At 41.0% G+C, this 16,449-nt stretch overlaps 1 protein-coding gene across 1 annotated transcript in view; it reads right to left on the reverse strand.

Annotated features, from left to right (window-relative positions):
• The window catches only part of IL23R (interleukin 23 receptor), a 73,737-nt gene that overhangs the window by 41,464 nt on the left and 15,824 nt on the right, over nucleotides 1-16,449 (reverse strand). Inside the window, exons 4-5 of the mRNA XM_056122200.1 lie at nucleotides 6,060-6,247; nucleotides 1,509-1,654 (exon numbers count right to left, since the gene is read on the reverse strand). Of these exons, the coding sequence (XP_055978175.1) occupies nucleotides 1,509-1,654; nucleotides 6,060-6,247 (334 nt within the window). The remainder of the gene's footprint in view (nucleotides 1-1,508; nucleotides 1,655-6,059; nucleotides 6,248-16,449) is intronic.

Here is a 16,449-nt window from a genome sequence, read left to right on the forward strand (position 1 = left end):
GGGAGAAAGTAACCATCTTTCTCCTCCCTGCTTCACATAACTCACCCGTGGGGCCCACCGACATCACTTGAAACCCCCACAGACAGGGCTTAGGGGATTATGTGGTGCTTGGGACCCAATTCAAATTTGGGCCTTCCACCTGCAAAGACTTGCTCCGTTATGTTCCAGCATCCCTTCAGTCCTCACTGAATTGTTTATTTTTTCTACCCTATCCCTCACTGAATTCTTAAATATTCACAGATGCAGTCATTGTAATTTTACTCATCAACCATGTACCTATACGTCCCCTAAGATATTTGGTGACTGGTTTTTAGTTCATATTTAAGAAGCATTACTTTAAAAAAAAAAAAACCAACTCTTGTTCACCTGATACTCTATTAGTAACAAATCTTACTCTTTTTTTTTTTTTGAAGGTGGATGGGGTGTCACATCTGGTGGAGTTCAGGGCTATTCCTGGCTCTGTGATCAGGAGTGACCCCTGGTGGACTGGGAGTTGGTGGGTAGGAGGAAGAACCATAATTGGTGTAAGGGATGAAACGTAGGTGAGTGCATACAAAGCAAGTATCTTACCCACTGTCCAATCTCTCCATCATAATTCTCCTCATTTAAAACAATTGGGGGTCACACCTCCCCAGTGCTCAGTGGCTATTCCTGACCCTTTGCTCAGGAATGACCTGGCAATGCTCAGGGGGTCTTATGTTGTTATGTGGTACCTAGATTTGAACTAGAGTCATGAGGCAGTGAGGGTTACATGCAAGGCAAGTGCCTGACTTTCTGTGCTTTCTCTCTGGGCCCATCTTCGTATATTTTTCACATGCTGTCCCCATCCCAAGCTCTTCATCTCTCTTTTTTAACTGAATCACCATGAGAGACACAGTTACAAGGTTGTTCATGACTGGGCTTCAGTCACACAATGTTTCAGTACCCATTCTTTCACCAGTGTACATTTCCCACCACCTATTAACCAGTTTCATCAGTTTCCTACAACTACCACCGTCATCCCCATCCTCCTCCGCCCCCAGGCTGCCTCTACAGCAGCAGGCACCACCCCCCTCCATCTGGGGTATTACGGTTTGCAATATAGGTACTGACAGGTTATCATGTATAACCCTTTCACTCTTAGCACTCAGTTCTTGTCCCGAGTGATCATTTCCAATTATCATCTTCAACACTTTTTAAAATCTTCTCACCCTATTACATTTCAGCATAAACTCCTTAAATTTTAGATCCATGTGCATTAATATCAACATCCCCTTTGAGAGGTACTGGATTGCAAGCAGTTAAATAACTGAATTCCTCACCAGTGGACAGACATCTGTCAAGCAATTTACAAAATGGGAGAGGAACTTTTCAGGAAACAGCTCTCAGTTTGGAAGCATATGGTTAAATCTAGTGCAGCATGACTATCGTACAAATTATCAGATCAAAACACAAAACTGTGAGTCCCCTGGGGTGTGCTGTGACTGGTTTCCCCTTCACTGGCAAAAGAGTAGAGAAAGTCAGCTTACTGTCCAGGTGTGGTTCCTTGTCGAATTGTATCTCATTTCACAAGAAATCTTTTCAATTGTTGATTGACTAGTCCAGTGAATTGCTGTCTTGGGCACTGTAGTATTTAAATCCTCTGCTCTAAAAATGACGGTTGCAGAAGGTATCACTAGAAAAACAAAAATTGGAAATACTCAACCAAATAAAACTTACCTAGGAAGAGATGGAAATAGTTTGTCAATGTAAAGACAAAATATCTGTTAAGACAAAGGTACTAAAATAAATAAATTCATGGTCTAATTTATATTTTATATTTTTTCTGTTTTCTATTTGTTATGTTGGAGCAAACTGCCATTATGAAATATAATTCTCTTTAACCTACTCTCCATTTCTTTTCAATGAAATCATCTTATTTTGTCTTTCTTCCCTCCCCTTATAATCCCAACTAATGAAATTCAAGTTTCTGGACTTATTAATAATGTATCAAAGTGATAAAGAAGATTTTTCTTTTTTCCTATATCTGCTGGGGGAAATGTATTTTTTTTAATTTTTATTAGTGAGACACCATGAGGTACAGTTGTAGACTTAAAAATTTTTGTGCTTGAGTTTCAGTTATACAATGATCAAATACCCATCCCTCCACCAGTGCCCATTCTCCACCACCACGGATCCCAGTATCCCATCCACCCCCTAGCACCCCCCTCCCCCCCTGCCTCTGTGGCAGGGCATTTCCTTTTGTTCTCTCTCTCCTATTGGGTGTTGTGGTTTGCAAAAGAGACAATGGGTGGCAACCATGTTTGGTCTATAGTCTCCTTTCAGCATGCTTCTCCCATCCTGGGAGGATCCTCCCAACACCCTTTGTTTGGTGCTCTCTGCTCTATCTGAGCTCCCTTTTCCCCTAGCATGTGTGGCTGGCCTCCAAGCCATGGAGTAAAATTCCTGGTACTAAGCTTGGCCATTCTTGAGTGTTAGTCTCCTATTTTGTTACTTTATGTTCCCCAGATGAATGCAATCTTTCTATGTCTATCCCTTTCTTTATGAGTCAGGAAGTGTAATATTTTGTATCCTAAATTTAATTCAGTGAATTAAACTTGATTAGATGATAGATTGCTATCTTTTATGATAACATTTTATTGCTCTTATAGAGTAGATAAATATGTAAAATTTATTGCTCCTTTATTTTCTATAAAATAAATTAGCAATTGGAAGTATTTCAACAATGTGAATCTCACAAGCCTCTAGACTGTGATATCTGTGTTTTATGATGCAATGTTCAAAAGAGAAGTCAAGTTCTGATTGGTTAACTTACTAGTTTTTGTAGTATTATCATAATGGTGTAACTGAAATACCTGTATTTCTAAACTTTAATTTAATTTTTATTTAATTTAAACTTTTATTTAAACTATTAGTACTTGTAAGTTTGTTCCATCTGAGCAGAAAAGAATTGTTGCTACTTTTTCTCTCATATGCATTAGACAACAATGAAAACATATAATTTACTGAATTTTTAACAAAAAACTCAAGGGTCTAAAAAAACCTCAAGAACTAAAGATCTTTAAGGTTTATTATAATAATTTAGGGGACAGGGTACAATGTGTGGGGCACTTGCCTTACACGTTGCCAACCTGGGTTTGAACCCTGGTCCCACAAATGGTCCCCCAGCCCACCAGGAGTAATTCCTGAGTGCACAGCCAGGAATAATTCCTGGGCATGCTAGGCGTGGCCGTAAAATACCCCTGAAAATTTTAAATAAAGGTTCTTTTTTTGAAAAAAAAAACTCATTCATCATATATGCCATATTTTAAATTTTCATCTGTACCAAAAATAAACCGGATTGCAGTTGTCTTCTATCTTTCAGGCAAAGAAATGTATTAACCCCAAATTATTCAATGGGCAAAACTGGTGTTCAAAATGCCAACCAGAAGATACCACACTTTCTGCTCTGAGATTTATGTCTCTACAAGAGAAATGTAAGCATCCCTCCCACATATCATTTTGCCAGTGTTATTGCCTTATTAACTTGGCCCTTCTGCTCAGCACAGACTCCCTAACGTAATTAAACCTCAATCCTGTAGCTGTTAAGTGGAAATTGCTCCCAGGAGAGTCCTCTATCCTGTTTCATTCAACAGTTCATTTATCTAACTTGGAAAACCTCATTCTTAAGAGTGTCACAAATGAATAGAGCTTCTCCATGAATTGCCCAGTAGCTTGGTGGAGTGAAGCCTCCGATAGCTCCAACCTGTAGTTTTCAATCCAGGTTTGTGAGAGTGGGCCTGAGATGATGGGAAATCAGAGAGAAGAGAAGAGTGAGGAGGAAGAAGAAAAGGAGCTGTGGAAGGAGGAAAAGGAAAAATAAGGGGAGGAGAAGGAGGAAGGGGTATACCTGGGTCACCAACGTGGAGATGGTGGTCCAGTGACATTCTCTCCAAGTGGTAGGTTATGATTAACTGTGGCAAGTCAGCTACTCTTGGGTATAATCTGACTTCCCTCTTTATTAGGGTTGTAACTCGGAGCCAATGATTTGATCTCTTTCTTAGTCTACTCATTTATAAAGGCACGCATGATCATAGAATTATATATGACATGCATGCTAACTATAACACAATAGTTATGGAATCAATAGGTGTATGTATCAGGACTAGAACGAAAGCACCATGACGATGTACTACTCCTGATAATAATTTAGTTCCTAATAATGATACAGCCAAGATGTTACTAGGCAGGATAAACTTTAAACATCATTAATCCAATGAAGATTGTAAGAAAGACCTGTTGTCTGTTGTATGAAAAGACCACATTCGAGCATCTGAACACAAAACGTAAATTTGCATGAATGTATCAGCATTCCCAAGAAAACTCTAACTGTAAAAAATAGACAATATCAGAGTTACCAGCACCAGTTTTGCTTTTAAAATCAGTATTTGTATAAAGACACATTTCAGATCAGACCTATGAGTTAAAATCGTAGAAAGTTAAGTTGAGGTAGAAGATTATGTTGAAATATTTCACCCAACTGAAGAGCCCAATGACCCTCAAAGGATACTTATGTTGTACCCCAAGAGAAAACCTCACAACCCCCTAGATCATTACCAGCAGGAAAGTTGTCAGACACATTACAGTGTGCCTACATATTTTGCTTATTTATTCTTTTGTTTTAGAAACAAAACCAGTGGTGCTCAGGGGCCATTCTCAGTTTCATACTTGGGAGTTGCTTCTAGTAGTACTCAAGAAATCACGTGGTATTGGGTACTGAATCTGGACCTCCCACATGCAAAACATGTGCTCAACCCTTTGAGCTATCTCTTCAACCAGCCCCTGTAATGTGATTTTAAATGAATACTCAGTTTAGTAATTCTAAATATATTGGAATTATACATTCCCTAGCTCTGCCTTCAACCTTATTTCCTTATGTATAAATTACAGTCTCATGTACAAAATAGCATTGCTATGAGGGTTAAGTAAGGTAATGTATATAAAGAGGTACGCCCTGAAGAAAGCACTGGGTATGTTAACTTACTGAAGACATATGCCATAGTCTCTGAATGGAGTATACTTACATTTGGTGTTCTGTGGCTGAATTCTGACTTTAAGATTTGGATACAATTTTAAGAAGCTCAAAGAAATTTAATCTTTTTGGATTTAGCTTTAAAAATTGCTACTATACAAAAATTTAGCCAGAAGTTTGTTAATGGCAATATAGTTTATAATGGTAAAAATTGAGGAATGCAATGAATCTCCAATAATAAGCAACTAATGAAAGACACAATAACAATAGCACATTACTAATAAAAATTAATAGAAATGTGTATTCGATGTTTTAAGTTAAAAAAAAAGTAAGGCCTAAAATATGGGAAGCATAAAACACTAGCATTTGTTAAATCTGGTGAGTGAGCACTGAGTGGTCAACTTCATTCTCCAAAATCTTTTATCTGTTTTGTATAACTTTTCAAAATAAAATAAACATAAGATCCAAAACAGATTTAGTATACTATGATTCTTAAAGCATTAGATTCATCACACTTTATTATGATCCTTTTTTTTTTAACCCTCATCTTCTCTGATAGAGTATAAGAAATTTACAATAGCTAGTACCTTCTCTATTATTCTCCCCAGCCTTTAGACCAACACCTCAACGCAAGACTCTCCCAACAAATATTTGCAAAAACACAGACACCATGTGGAATTCAGACTGGAATACTATCCAGTGAAATGATAGCATTTATCTCAGAAAGGTCTCTGGGAAAGTTGTAGGCAATTTTTACTTTCTTGATCATGATCTACAGGAACCTTAGGGAACCTTTCAGATCTAGATTTGATTTAGCATGATGAGCTTCAATTAAGAATCTACATGTAGGGGCTGGAGCGATAGCACAGCGGGTAGGGTGTTTGCCTTGCACGCAGCTAAGATGGCCGATACAGGTTCGATTCCCAGCATCCCATATGGTCCCCCGAGCACCGCCAGGAGCAATTCCTGAGTGCATGAGCCAGGAGTAAGCCCTGAGCATCACCGGGTGTGACCCAAAAAGCAAAAAAAAAAAAAATCTACATGTAAAGGCATTCTAAGATCTTCTTACCTATATCATCCAGGTGAATTTGCAGTTGTTCTGACTCCTCCATGCCCAGGGCATTGGTAGCTTGGACCCAAATCAAATACTCCTTGCCACCTTGTAATGAGTCAGTGGAGATGTTAATATAACTTGAGGTATGATACTTCTGATACTTGTGATACTTGTGATACTGCTGCTCTTCTTCTGTCTCTAAGCTTGAAAAAATAAAAGATAATGATGAGCACAGAGATATATGGTTTGAATTATTACACAGAAACCTGTGATGCTATTTGATGCTCTGCATAGTTAATCAAAATTGATTTTATTTTGAGAAGTTAAAAAGGAAATTTAAGATGAGTCAGAGCCACCTGCTGACTTTCATGGGCTCTAAACACTTTAGCTTTATGGATGCCCTTCTTCCAATCAAAAAAAAAAGTGACATGTGTGCATGTATGTATGTGTTCTGTTTTGGATTGGTTTGGGGACTATACCCATTTATGCTCAGTGATCATTCCTGATGATTGGGGGACTATATGGGGTGCTAAGGATCAAGTCTAAGTCAGCTATATGCAAAGCAAGTGTATACTATCTGCCTACTGTACTTATCTTTCTAGATCCTGTGCTGGAGTGATAGCACATTGGTAGGGCGTTTGACCCGAGTTCGATTCCTCTGCCCCTCTGGGAGAGCCCGGCAAGCTACCAAGAGTATCTCGCCCACACGGCAGAGCCTGGCAAGCTACCCGTGACGTATTCAATATGCCAAATACAGTAACAAGTCTCATGATGGAGATGTTACTGGGCCCGCTCGAGCAAATTGATGAACAACGGGAGGACCGTGACCGTGCAATATTATTTTCTTATTTTATCCCTGTTTTGAGAACCAGAGCCACTAGGTTCTCCCCCTCTATTACATGCTTAGCATATTACTAATAGATGCCTCAGTTCATTAGACTGTGAAGTCTAACAATATAAATATAAAAAAGTAGAAGAGAAATTGCCTGGGATTTTGAGCAGTGTTGCAATGACAGTGTCCTACATCCTTAGGCTTAATGCACAGAAATGCCTCCCAAGATGTATCTCCAGCTGCTCTACACAGTCCAATAATGACACCATTAGAAATGACCTGACAGTAATGATACCATCAGCAACTCCCAGTCCTGAAGAGTTAACTTGATAGGATTTCTGGAGGAGAAAGTGCTCTCTGCATCTACTCTGCAACTCCCAAATGTTTTCCTCCCACAATTTCCCAACCAGACTGCTAGATCTGCTGGAATCTGTAGGGAAATGCTACAGAGACACAGAAGGCCAGGGGGAAAAAAGGAATCTGTCTTCTATTTCTGAGCAATAGAGAAATGCATTTATGGAAGCAACCCTGTCTATATTTGTAACCCCATCAATATATCGAAAGCAGCGCAAAGCAGGGCACCCTCATCAGCTGAGGATGAAGGGCTCTCTCCAAAGTGGGGGACTGGTTTGGCTAGGGGCTATGTGGAGTCTAGATGACGGCAGCCTTCTAAGGCTCAGCTGTGGTTCTGAGGTTTCAGCGTGTCTCTGCCCTCCCCAGCTTGCACATCTCACCATGACTGCCAGGAGAGTACAAGAGGGATCAAGCATGGGACTGCCAAGCACAGGGCTGGGTTCTCAAAGACAGACCTTGGTTCTATTCCTTGCTCTGATAAACAACCTTTTTGTGGTCGTCTTAAAAAAGATAAAACTGTGTATAGCCAATGGTTTCACACCTAATAAAGAGTTTATGAAACTATGATTGTTAGTAGTATTAGTATTATTAGTGGTTTGTTTGGGGGCTGCACCTGGCCGTGTTGGCTCTGTGCTCAGTTGTCCTGGTGAAGTTTAGTGTGCAGGAGAATGTGTCCTTCCTGTAAGGTATTACTATTAAAGGATTTAATTAATAGTTGTGTGTAAAAACACATGACTTCTGCACATCTTAAAGAATACAGGGTCCAGGAAGAGAGCTCAGAGAACTGGAGTATGTGTTTGCATGTAAGAAGCTCAGATTCAAAATCTGGTACCACATGATCTCCTGAGCACTGCGGAGAGTGATCCTGAAGTACCTTGCTAGAAGTAAACCCTGAGAACTGCCAGGTGTGACCACTCCCCCCCCAAACTAAATAAATAATACATTTTTAAAGAAACATTTCAATAAGTGAAATCTCTTGTATATCTTTTGACCAAAAGTCAAACCATGCAATTGAATGTAGGTCTTTAACAACCCACAAAGGAGGAGAAATTATTTACTCAGTATTCATCTGAAAATGGATTAATATCAAAGATATATAAGGAACTTTACAAGAACAAAAACATTCAACCCCTTTAAAAAAAAACTGGGGAGAAAAAAATGAACAGACATAACTTCAAATAAGAAATTCAAGTGGCCAAAAGGCACATGAAAAAATGTTTTTTATCATTAATAATCAGGGAAATACAAATCATAACAACAATGAGATATTATCTCATTCCACAAAGACTGGCACACATCAAAAAAATCAAGAAGAGCTAGTGCTGACATGGATGCAGGGATAAAGGGACTTTCATTCATTGCTGGTGGGAATCTTGACTGGGCCAGCATTTTTGGAAAACAATATGAACATTTCTAAAATATCTAGGAACTGAGGGCCCGGAACGATAGCACAGCGGGTAGGGTGTTTGCCTTGCACGCGACCGACCCGGGTTCGATCCCCGGCATCCCATATGGTCCCCCAAGCACCACCAGGAGTAATTCCTGAGTGCAGAGCCAGGAGTGACCCCTGAGCATTGCTGGGTGTGACCCAAAAAGCAAAAAAAAAAAATCTAGGAACTGAGATTCCCATTTGATCCAGCAACCCCATTTCTTGGAATATACCCTAGAGTCCCCAAGTCAAAATGGAGAAAAGACCTTTGTTCCCCTATGTTCCTTGCAGCACTATCTGCAATAACCAAAATCTGGAAACAACCCAGTTAAGAATAGATGACTGGATAACGAAACTATGGTTCACATACACAATGGAATATTACTTGGCCATAAGAAAAGACAAAATCATGAAATTTGCTGCTACATGTGGGGCCCTGAAGAGTATCACGCTGAAAAAAGTTAGTCAGGGAGAGACACCAACATAGAGTGAACGCTCTATGATGTATGACACAAAGTTACATGATGGTGGAATAACTAATATCCAGAGGCAATGGAAATGAAGAACACAAGAACTGGTATTCAGTAGGAAACATGCCACTTGAGAGGGCTGGGGGATAGGACAGGGAGGAGGCAACGTCTTATGGTGGAGGGAAGTGCTCAACCAGGAGGAGGAGGAGGTGGTGCTGAAAGGTGGTACAGTGTTAGGTACGAAACCCTATCGGCAACAGTGCTGTAAAGCACATCGCAAAAACATGTATTAATATATGTATACCTATATACATATGTTTGTATATATTTATATATACACATAAATATATAAACATATATAAAACATTTATATATAAAATATTTTTAAAAATATATATATATAAAACCCCTAGAAGCAGTCTGGTGGATGGGAGGCAAATGGGGCATGGGTGCAGGTGGGCATTGGTGGAGGGAAGTTGGCACTGGTGAAGGGATTGGTATTGAAACACCATACGCCTGAAACCAAATCATGAATGACTTTGTAATTTCACAGCGACCAAATAAAAATTAAAGGGCTAGAGTGATAGTACAGCAGATAGGGCATTTGCCTTGCACACAGTTGACCTGGGTTCAATCCCCAGCATCCCATACAACAGGAGTAATTCCTGAGTGCAGAGCCAGGAGTAATCCCTGAGCATGGCCAATCACGACCCCCTCTTTAAAAAAAAGCCCAAAGAATTAATAAATAAGTAAATTTGGGTTTTTATGCTGTTCCTTTATATTCTTTCTGAAATAAAGTGGATTATAAATGAACAGAAAACTTGCCATCAGACATGCTAAATTCATGATAAATAAGATTTCAAAGGTTCACGTTTGCAGAAATGGTAACTATTTGGATGTACTAAGTAGGGCAGCTTTGTCTATTTCCCATTCAGAGAAAACCACACGTGTTTTTCACTGGCTTGTGGCTAATTCTTATGCCACACATTTGAAATGTCAGTCAAAGTTAGAATGTATTTTCAAACAGCTCTTAATCATAGGAACTAGGTAGTTTAATTCTGCTTCTAAAGTCTACCATTACTTTAGCTCTTAGACCATCAGCCCTCAACCCCAGGCAGCCCCCAGGATATTGCGAAGGGATCACAGGTGAAAATTGCATAAATGGGGCCCATGCAAAGAGACTAACTAGGGGGCCAACAAGTAGGACAGAGGGGCCCAACAAGTAAACAGGGTCGGAAAGGGGTCATGGGTTGGAAAAAGATTTCCTGCCCTAGACCACAAAGCAATGTTTTAAATTAACCCAATAATAATAACTGTGTGTTTGTTCGGATGGGGAAGGGTACACCGAGTTGCACTCAGGGCTCACTCCTGGCTCTGTGTTCAGGTCAGGGGTCAATCCTGGCAGGGGTCAGGTGACTACCTGGGGTGCTGGAGATAGAACCTTGGTCAGCCGGCTGTCGGGCCCTACGGACTATTCTATCTCTGCACTCCCCACCCATGATGATTTCCATATTTACTAGAACTGTAAGGACTAGTTTTAAAAATTAGTTACACTTGAAGAACTTTCTGTTGAAGGACTATTTTGCATTTACTATTTTAAAATTTATTTCTCTTTTTAAAAGAAATTTTTGGGCCACACCCAGCAGTGCTCAGGATTTATCCCTGTCCTCAGGGATAACTCCTGGTAGTACCCTAGGGAACCTGTGTGGTGCTGGGAATCAAATCTGGGTTGGGTACATGCAAGACAAATGCCCTACCCACTGTACTATCTCTCTGGTCCTGATTTCTCTTTTTTTCATGTGCTGACAAATACAAAACAGATAATTTGTTGAAGAAATTCAGCATGACTAAAGTTTCTCTTAACTGTGGCCCACCCAACCTTTTCTGAGTTTTGATTAAATATTAATTATAATACATCTTTGTTCGAGCGGGCCCAGTAACATCTCCATTGGAGACCTTGTTGTTACTGTGTCTGGCATATCGAATACTCTCGGTAGCTTGCCGGGCTCTCCGAGAGGGGCGGAGGAATCGAACTCGGGTCGGCCATGTTGGCCGCTTGTAAGGCGAACGCCCTACTGCTGTGCTATCGTATAAATATAGATGGAAAGGAAAAAAGCTTTAGGAAGTGTTTAAGAGAAGAGAGGGATTTTTTAAAATAGGGAGATGGGGGAAGTCCATCAGAAAAAGCATCAATAGAGCAAAAGTATTTGTAGGAAGAGCAATGTGAGCAACACAAAGGTCGGAAGGGAGTCTTTACTGATTTTGGGAGGAGAGCAGAGAGACTGGAGGAGAGAGAGATGTAGAGAACCTTAGAGGATTACCCAAGGGACTGGAGAGATAGCACAGCAGATAGGGCACTTGCCTTGCATGTGTCCGACCTAGCTTTGATCCCCGTATGGCATATTTCAGGTGTTTCCATCCTGAACCCCAGTCCTTGTCCCAAAACAGAACCGAAATAATATAGCATTTCCCTCTAAAGTTGGTTGTCTCCTACTGTGAAACCCATCAAATGTGGTGTGGTCCTCTTGGACTATGGGTAGGGTGTGTCCTATGAAGTGTTGTGTGGCCACAAATGCAGCCATGCAGTCCAGGGAAAGGTTCCCTCATGGGTGAGGCTCAGTTCAAGAATGTGGAGAGTGGCCATGAGCAGGGTGGTGGTTGAGTTCTGGAGGGTTTTGGCTGCCAGGACTGGGTCACTTGGGGCAGGAAGGGGTCTCACCTGCCCCCCTCTGAATCCCCGTATCACATAAGGTCCCCTGAGCACCACTGATTCCTGAGTGCATAGTCAGGAGTTAACCCCGAGCATGGCTGGGTGTGGTGCCTCCAATAAAGAAAAATAAACAAAAAAATAGTCCACCTAGGCCATTGATGGACACTGGTTTCGAGTGAAAAGGGAGGTTTGAGCAGAGAAGCACGATAGGAGGTTCTAAGGGACAGGACCTACAGGAAATACCTGCCTACAGGAAAGCAAAGGTGGAGGCCAGGCCAACACACTTTGGTCTTTACCCCCAGGAGCAACAAGGCAGCTTGGACCAGGATTTTAGTGCAGGCTATGAGAACAGTTCTTATGTTTAAGATAATCTCAACAGATTTTGCTGATCCATTGGGGAGGGGTGAGCTAGCGTGGAATACACAAACACGCCAATGATTTTGCCTTAATTCATGTGAAAGATGAATTTGCCATGTACTGAGATGGAGGGATAGAGAACGCATCCTAAGGAAAGGACACTTTGGTTTAAAGATTAGGGAACGAGACAGAGACAGAGAGACATGGAGAGAACTGGACAAAATGGAAAAGTAGGAGAGGGCAAGCATGAATGCCTAACCTAACACCTAACACAATGTAGTCTCAACCTCTCCCAGAGTGGAATTTTACCTCCATCAATCTGGAGTTCTTGTGGTTAGCAGCCCCTGAGGGCAGGTGACTTTCCTTGAAATCTATCTTTTCCTCTCCCAGCCTCTTTCTGACTACAAAACTTTCCATTTTCATACACCCCCTTGGAGTACCTCCTAAGCGGTATTCAAATAAATTTTGTTGATTGACAAGTGATTGACTTTAAGATGCCTGTGGGGTGTCTGACAGGAACCACTGAATGAAATGGAAGCTATCTGGGGATTGTAGTTCAGGGCAGATTGTCTGGCCTGGAGACATAAATTAGGGAGCTTCACTCATATCAGGAATTTAGATACACTTTTTTTAGGTAATGAAGGAGGATGCAGATAACACAGAGGTTCCAGAATAAAGCAATGGGGGTGCTGTTACTTTACTGGAAATGAAGAGAAGTGAAGGAGGCTCAAATATTAGCATCAAGAACAGAGTGAGGAGGACAGCAAAGGCAGCTGTGTCCAGGAAGCCAAAAGGAAGAGAAAAGCAAAGTTGAATGTTAATAGTCTGGATATGGGGCCGGAGCGATAACACAGCAGGTAGGGTGTTTGCCTTGCACGCGACCGACCTGGGTTCAATCCCTGGCATCCCATATGGTCCCCCAAGCACCGCCAGGAGTAATTCCTGAGTGCAGAGGCAGGAGTGACCCCTGAGCATTGCTAGGTGTGACCCAAAAAGCAAAAAGCAAAAAAAAAAGTCCGGATATAGCTCAAAGGAAATGTAAAAACCTGTTTTTTGTTGTTGTTGTTGTTGTTGTTTTGGGTTTTTTTTTGCTTTTTGCTTTTTGGGTCACACCCAGTAATGCACAGGGGTTACTCCTAGCTTTGCACTCAGGGATTACTTCTGGTGGTGCTCGGAGAACCATATGGGATGCTGAGGATTGAACCTGAGTCAGCAGTGTGCAAGGTAAATGCCCTACCCACTGTACTATAACTCCAGCCCCAAACCTGGGGTTTGACCCCAGCATTGTGTCCCCAGGAGTATAACTTGATCACTACTAAATATGAACCCCAGCAAATCTGCACTCCACGCCCCCCATCACGAATAAATAAAATACATGCTGGGATAGAGATAGTATAGTGGGCAGGGCACTTGCCTTCCAGGCTTGGGTTCAATCCCCAGCATCCTTGAGCCCTACCAGGAGTAATCCCGGAATGCAGAGCCAGGAGTAAGCCTGAGTACTACTAGAGTGGTTGTCCCCAAGTCAAAACACAATTAATAAGTAAATGAAATATAAGTGCCTGATAAAGAAAACTAGATTGTCTCCTTTACTGATGCTGATTAACTGATTTCACTCGGAGGGCAGATCCTTGAAGAAAGAAGATGAAATAGGTGAAGGCAGAGTCAAAGAGTGACGAATCTTGGAGTTTTGCCAAAGACAACTTCTTTGAGGAAGATTCAAGAGATGGGGAAGCAGAGGGAAATTCGAAGTTTTCTGTAGAAGATACAGCATGTTTCTAAAATGCTAGGAATGATCCAATAGCACTGTAGCACTGTCCTCCCATATAGATGGGCTTGGGGTGATGGTGGTTCTCGCCCAGTGGGAGAAGGGAGACTGAGCATGAGGGTGCCAGTGGCACATACTGGGAGTGAGGGTGTCTGCGGTGGATTTTCCTCTGTGAAAGAGGAACCAGGTCATCACCAGAGATGAGAAAGGGGCAAAGACAGAGAATGGAGACAAGAGGAAGTGTGATGAAACCATTGCATGGTTTACTGCAGGCTAGTGAGGTAGCATAGGGTGATTGTGTGTTTCTCTTCGCTCAGTGGCATTTCCATGGATCTAGGGAAGACAAGTGTATATGTGTGGCCCCAAATCACAGTTCCAAGTCCAGAATCAGTGAGGAAGTGGATTTGAAGAATAGGACCTAAAACGACTTTCAGAAATTCAACATCTGTCACTGTCACTGTCCTCCTGTTCATCAATTTGCTCGAGTGGGCCCAGTAACGTCTCCATTGTGACACTTGTTATTGTGTTTGGCATATCAAATATGTCACAGGTAGCTTGCCAGGCTTTGCTGTACGGGAGAGATATTCTCCGTAGCTTGCTGGGCTCTCTGAGAGAGGCGGAGGAATAGAACCTGGGTCAGCAGGTTGGCCACATGCAAGGCAAATGCCCTACCTGCTGTACTCCAGCCACAGATGCAACATCAGATATATATATATATATATATATATATATTATATATATAGGCATGCAAATGTGAAGAAGGGGAGGCAAAAAGAAGCTTCTCAAAGGGGAATGCAGGGACTTGATTTGAGGGGCGTCCAAAGTGAGATCACCTTATCTAAAATAATTGTGCTGCAGACAACTACTGCCATGCTCAAGGCCACTATCCACACACTTGAGCTGAGCCTCAAATATGAGTAAACATATTCTGGGAACACACGGCCGCAAAAGCAGCCACGTGACACATCATAAAACACTCCTTACCCATTCTCCGTAATTACCACGCCACATTTAATGGAGTTCAGATAGTAGGCAACAAATCATAGAGGGAAATATATATATAAATGCATATATATGTGTGTATATATATATGTATATACCAAAGCTCACATCACTCAAACCCTAACAACATGTTAGTGATATCCTACAGAATGTCTTAATGGCTCCTGCCAAAATAAAACAATCTTCACACAGCTTCCTATATGAACACTTTTTTGTAATCATGTTTAGCAGTTCTTCATAACAGACAATACAAAACATATTACTTTGCTTGTGTTTTGGGACAGGGATTGGGGTTTGAGTTGGAAACATCCCGAATTTGGTGATGGAAAGGTGTAATGGTGGTGGGATTGGTGTTTGAATATTGAATGTAATCAAACATTGTGAAATAACTTATAAAGCTAAAAAAATTTTAAAAAATAATGTGAAGTTCATGTCCAATTCAATCAGCTTAATCAGTGGCTGAATAAATAGTAGTGTTCCTACATTATAAAAAAATTAAAATAAAATAAAATAATTGTGCTGGGGAGCCGGTGTGGACAGCAGGCAGCCCTGCTAGTGCTGGCAGCACAGAAGCACCAGGAAGAAAGCTCTAGAAGCAGCAGACACCATGCCTCTCCACCTCCCTTCAGCACTGGAAGGAGAGAAACCAACTTCGAGATCCCATGTTTCTGCCTTTGAAGCCCGGGGACACAGGACAGGACAGAGGTAAGAGGCCCCTCTGTTCCTGTGACTTTACTGGAAAATAGCCACAGGAGTTGGAAATGAAATTTTCTCTACCTCTCTGCCCAAGTGGAAAATCCCCGAATCACCCAGGATCTAAAAGAGCCTCTTCAAACCCAGTACCTACAAACTCAACCACAAACTCCACGATAAGTCAATGTTTTCCTTTGGGGAGATGACCTTTTGGGTGGTTAATTTAAAAAATGAATGTTCTCTTTTCTAAGTTTGTTTTTTTAAATTCATAGGCATTTTTTAAAATTAATGATAAATGGACAGATCATTATTTTCTTTTCCAATTTGAGCTTCCATAAGCTCAGGTTTTGAATTTGCCAAAGGAGAATGTTAACTATTATGCCAATTCTTTATATATTTTGTATCATTTTAAAATGTATTAGAATATCATTAATCTGGATTTCATCCATTCAGAACTTGAATTACGTTTGTCTGAGTTTGGCTATAAATTCTTTTTGGATTTCACAGAAGATCGGGGGGGGAACAATTAAAAAGTGATAAAAAAAACTCATTTTATTATTACTATATAAGATTATGATAGTCTTACCAGGGAAGTGTATTTTTAGTTAGAGATTGGGTAGGGGTAGGGCATTTGCCTTGCATGAAATCCCCCAAGTTTCATCCCTGGCATTCCTTATGGTCTCCTAAGCACTGCCAGAAGCAATTTCTGAGTGCAGAGCCAGGAGTATCCCTGAGCATTGCAAGATCTGACCCCAAAACAAAAATAAACAGAATAATAAATCAGAAACTATTT

This window comes from Sorex fumeus, unplaced genomic scaffold (genome assembly GCF_029834395.1).
Source record: "Sorex fumeus unplaced genomic scaffold, SorFum_2.1 ptg000045l, whole genome shotgun sequence".
NCBI classification, from domain to species: Eukaryota; Metazoa; Chordata; class Mammalia; order Eulipotyphla; family Soricidae; genus Sorex; species Sorex fumeus.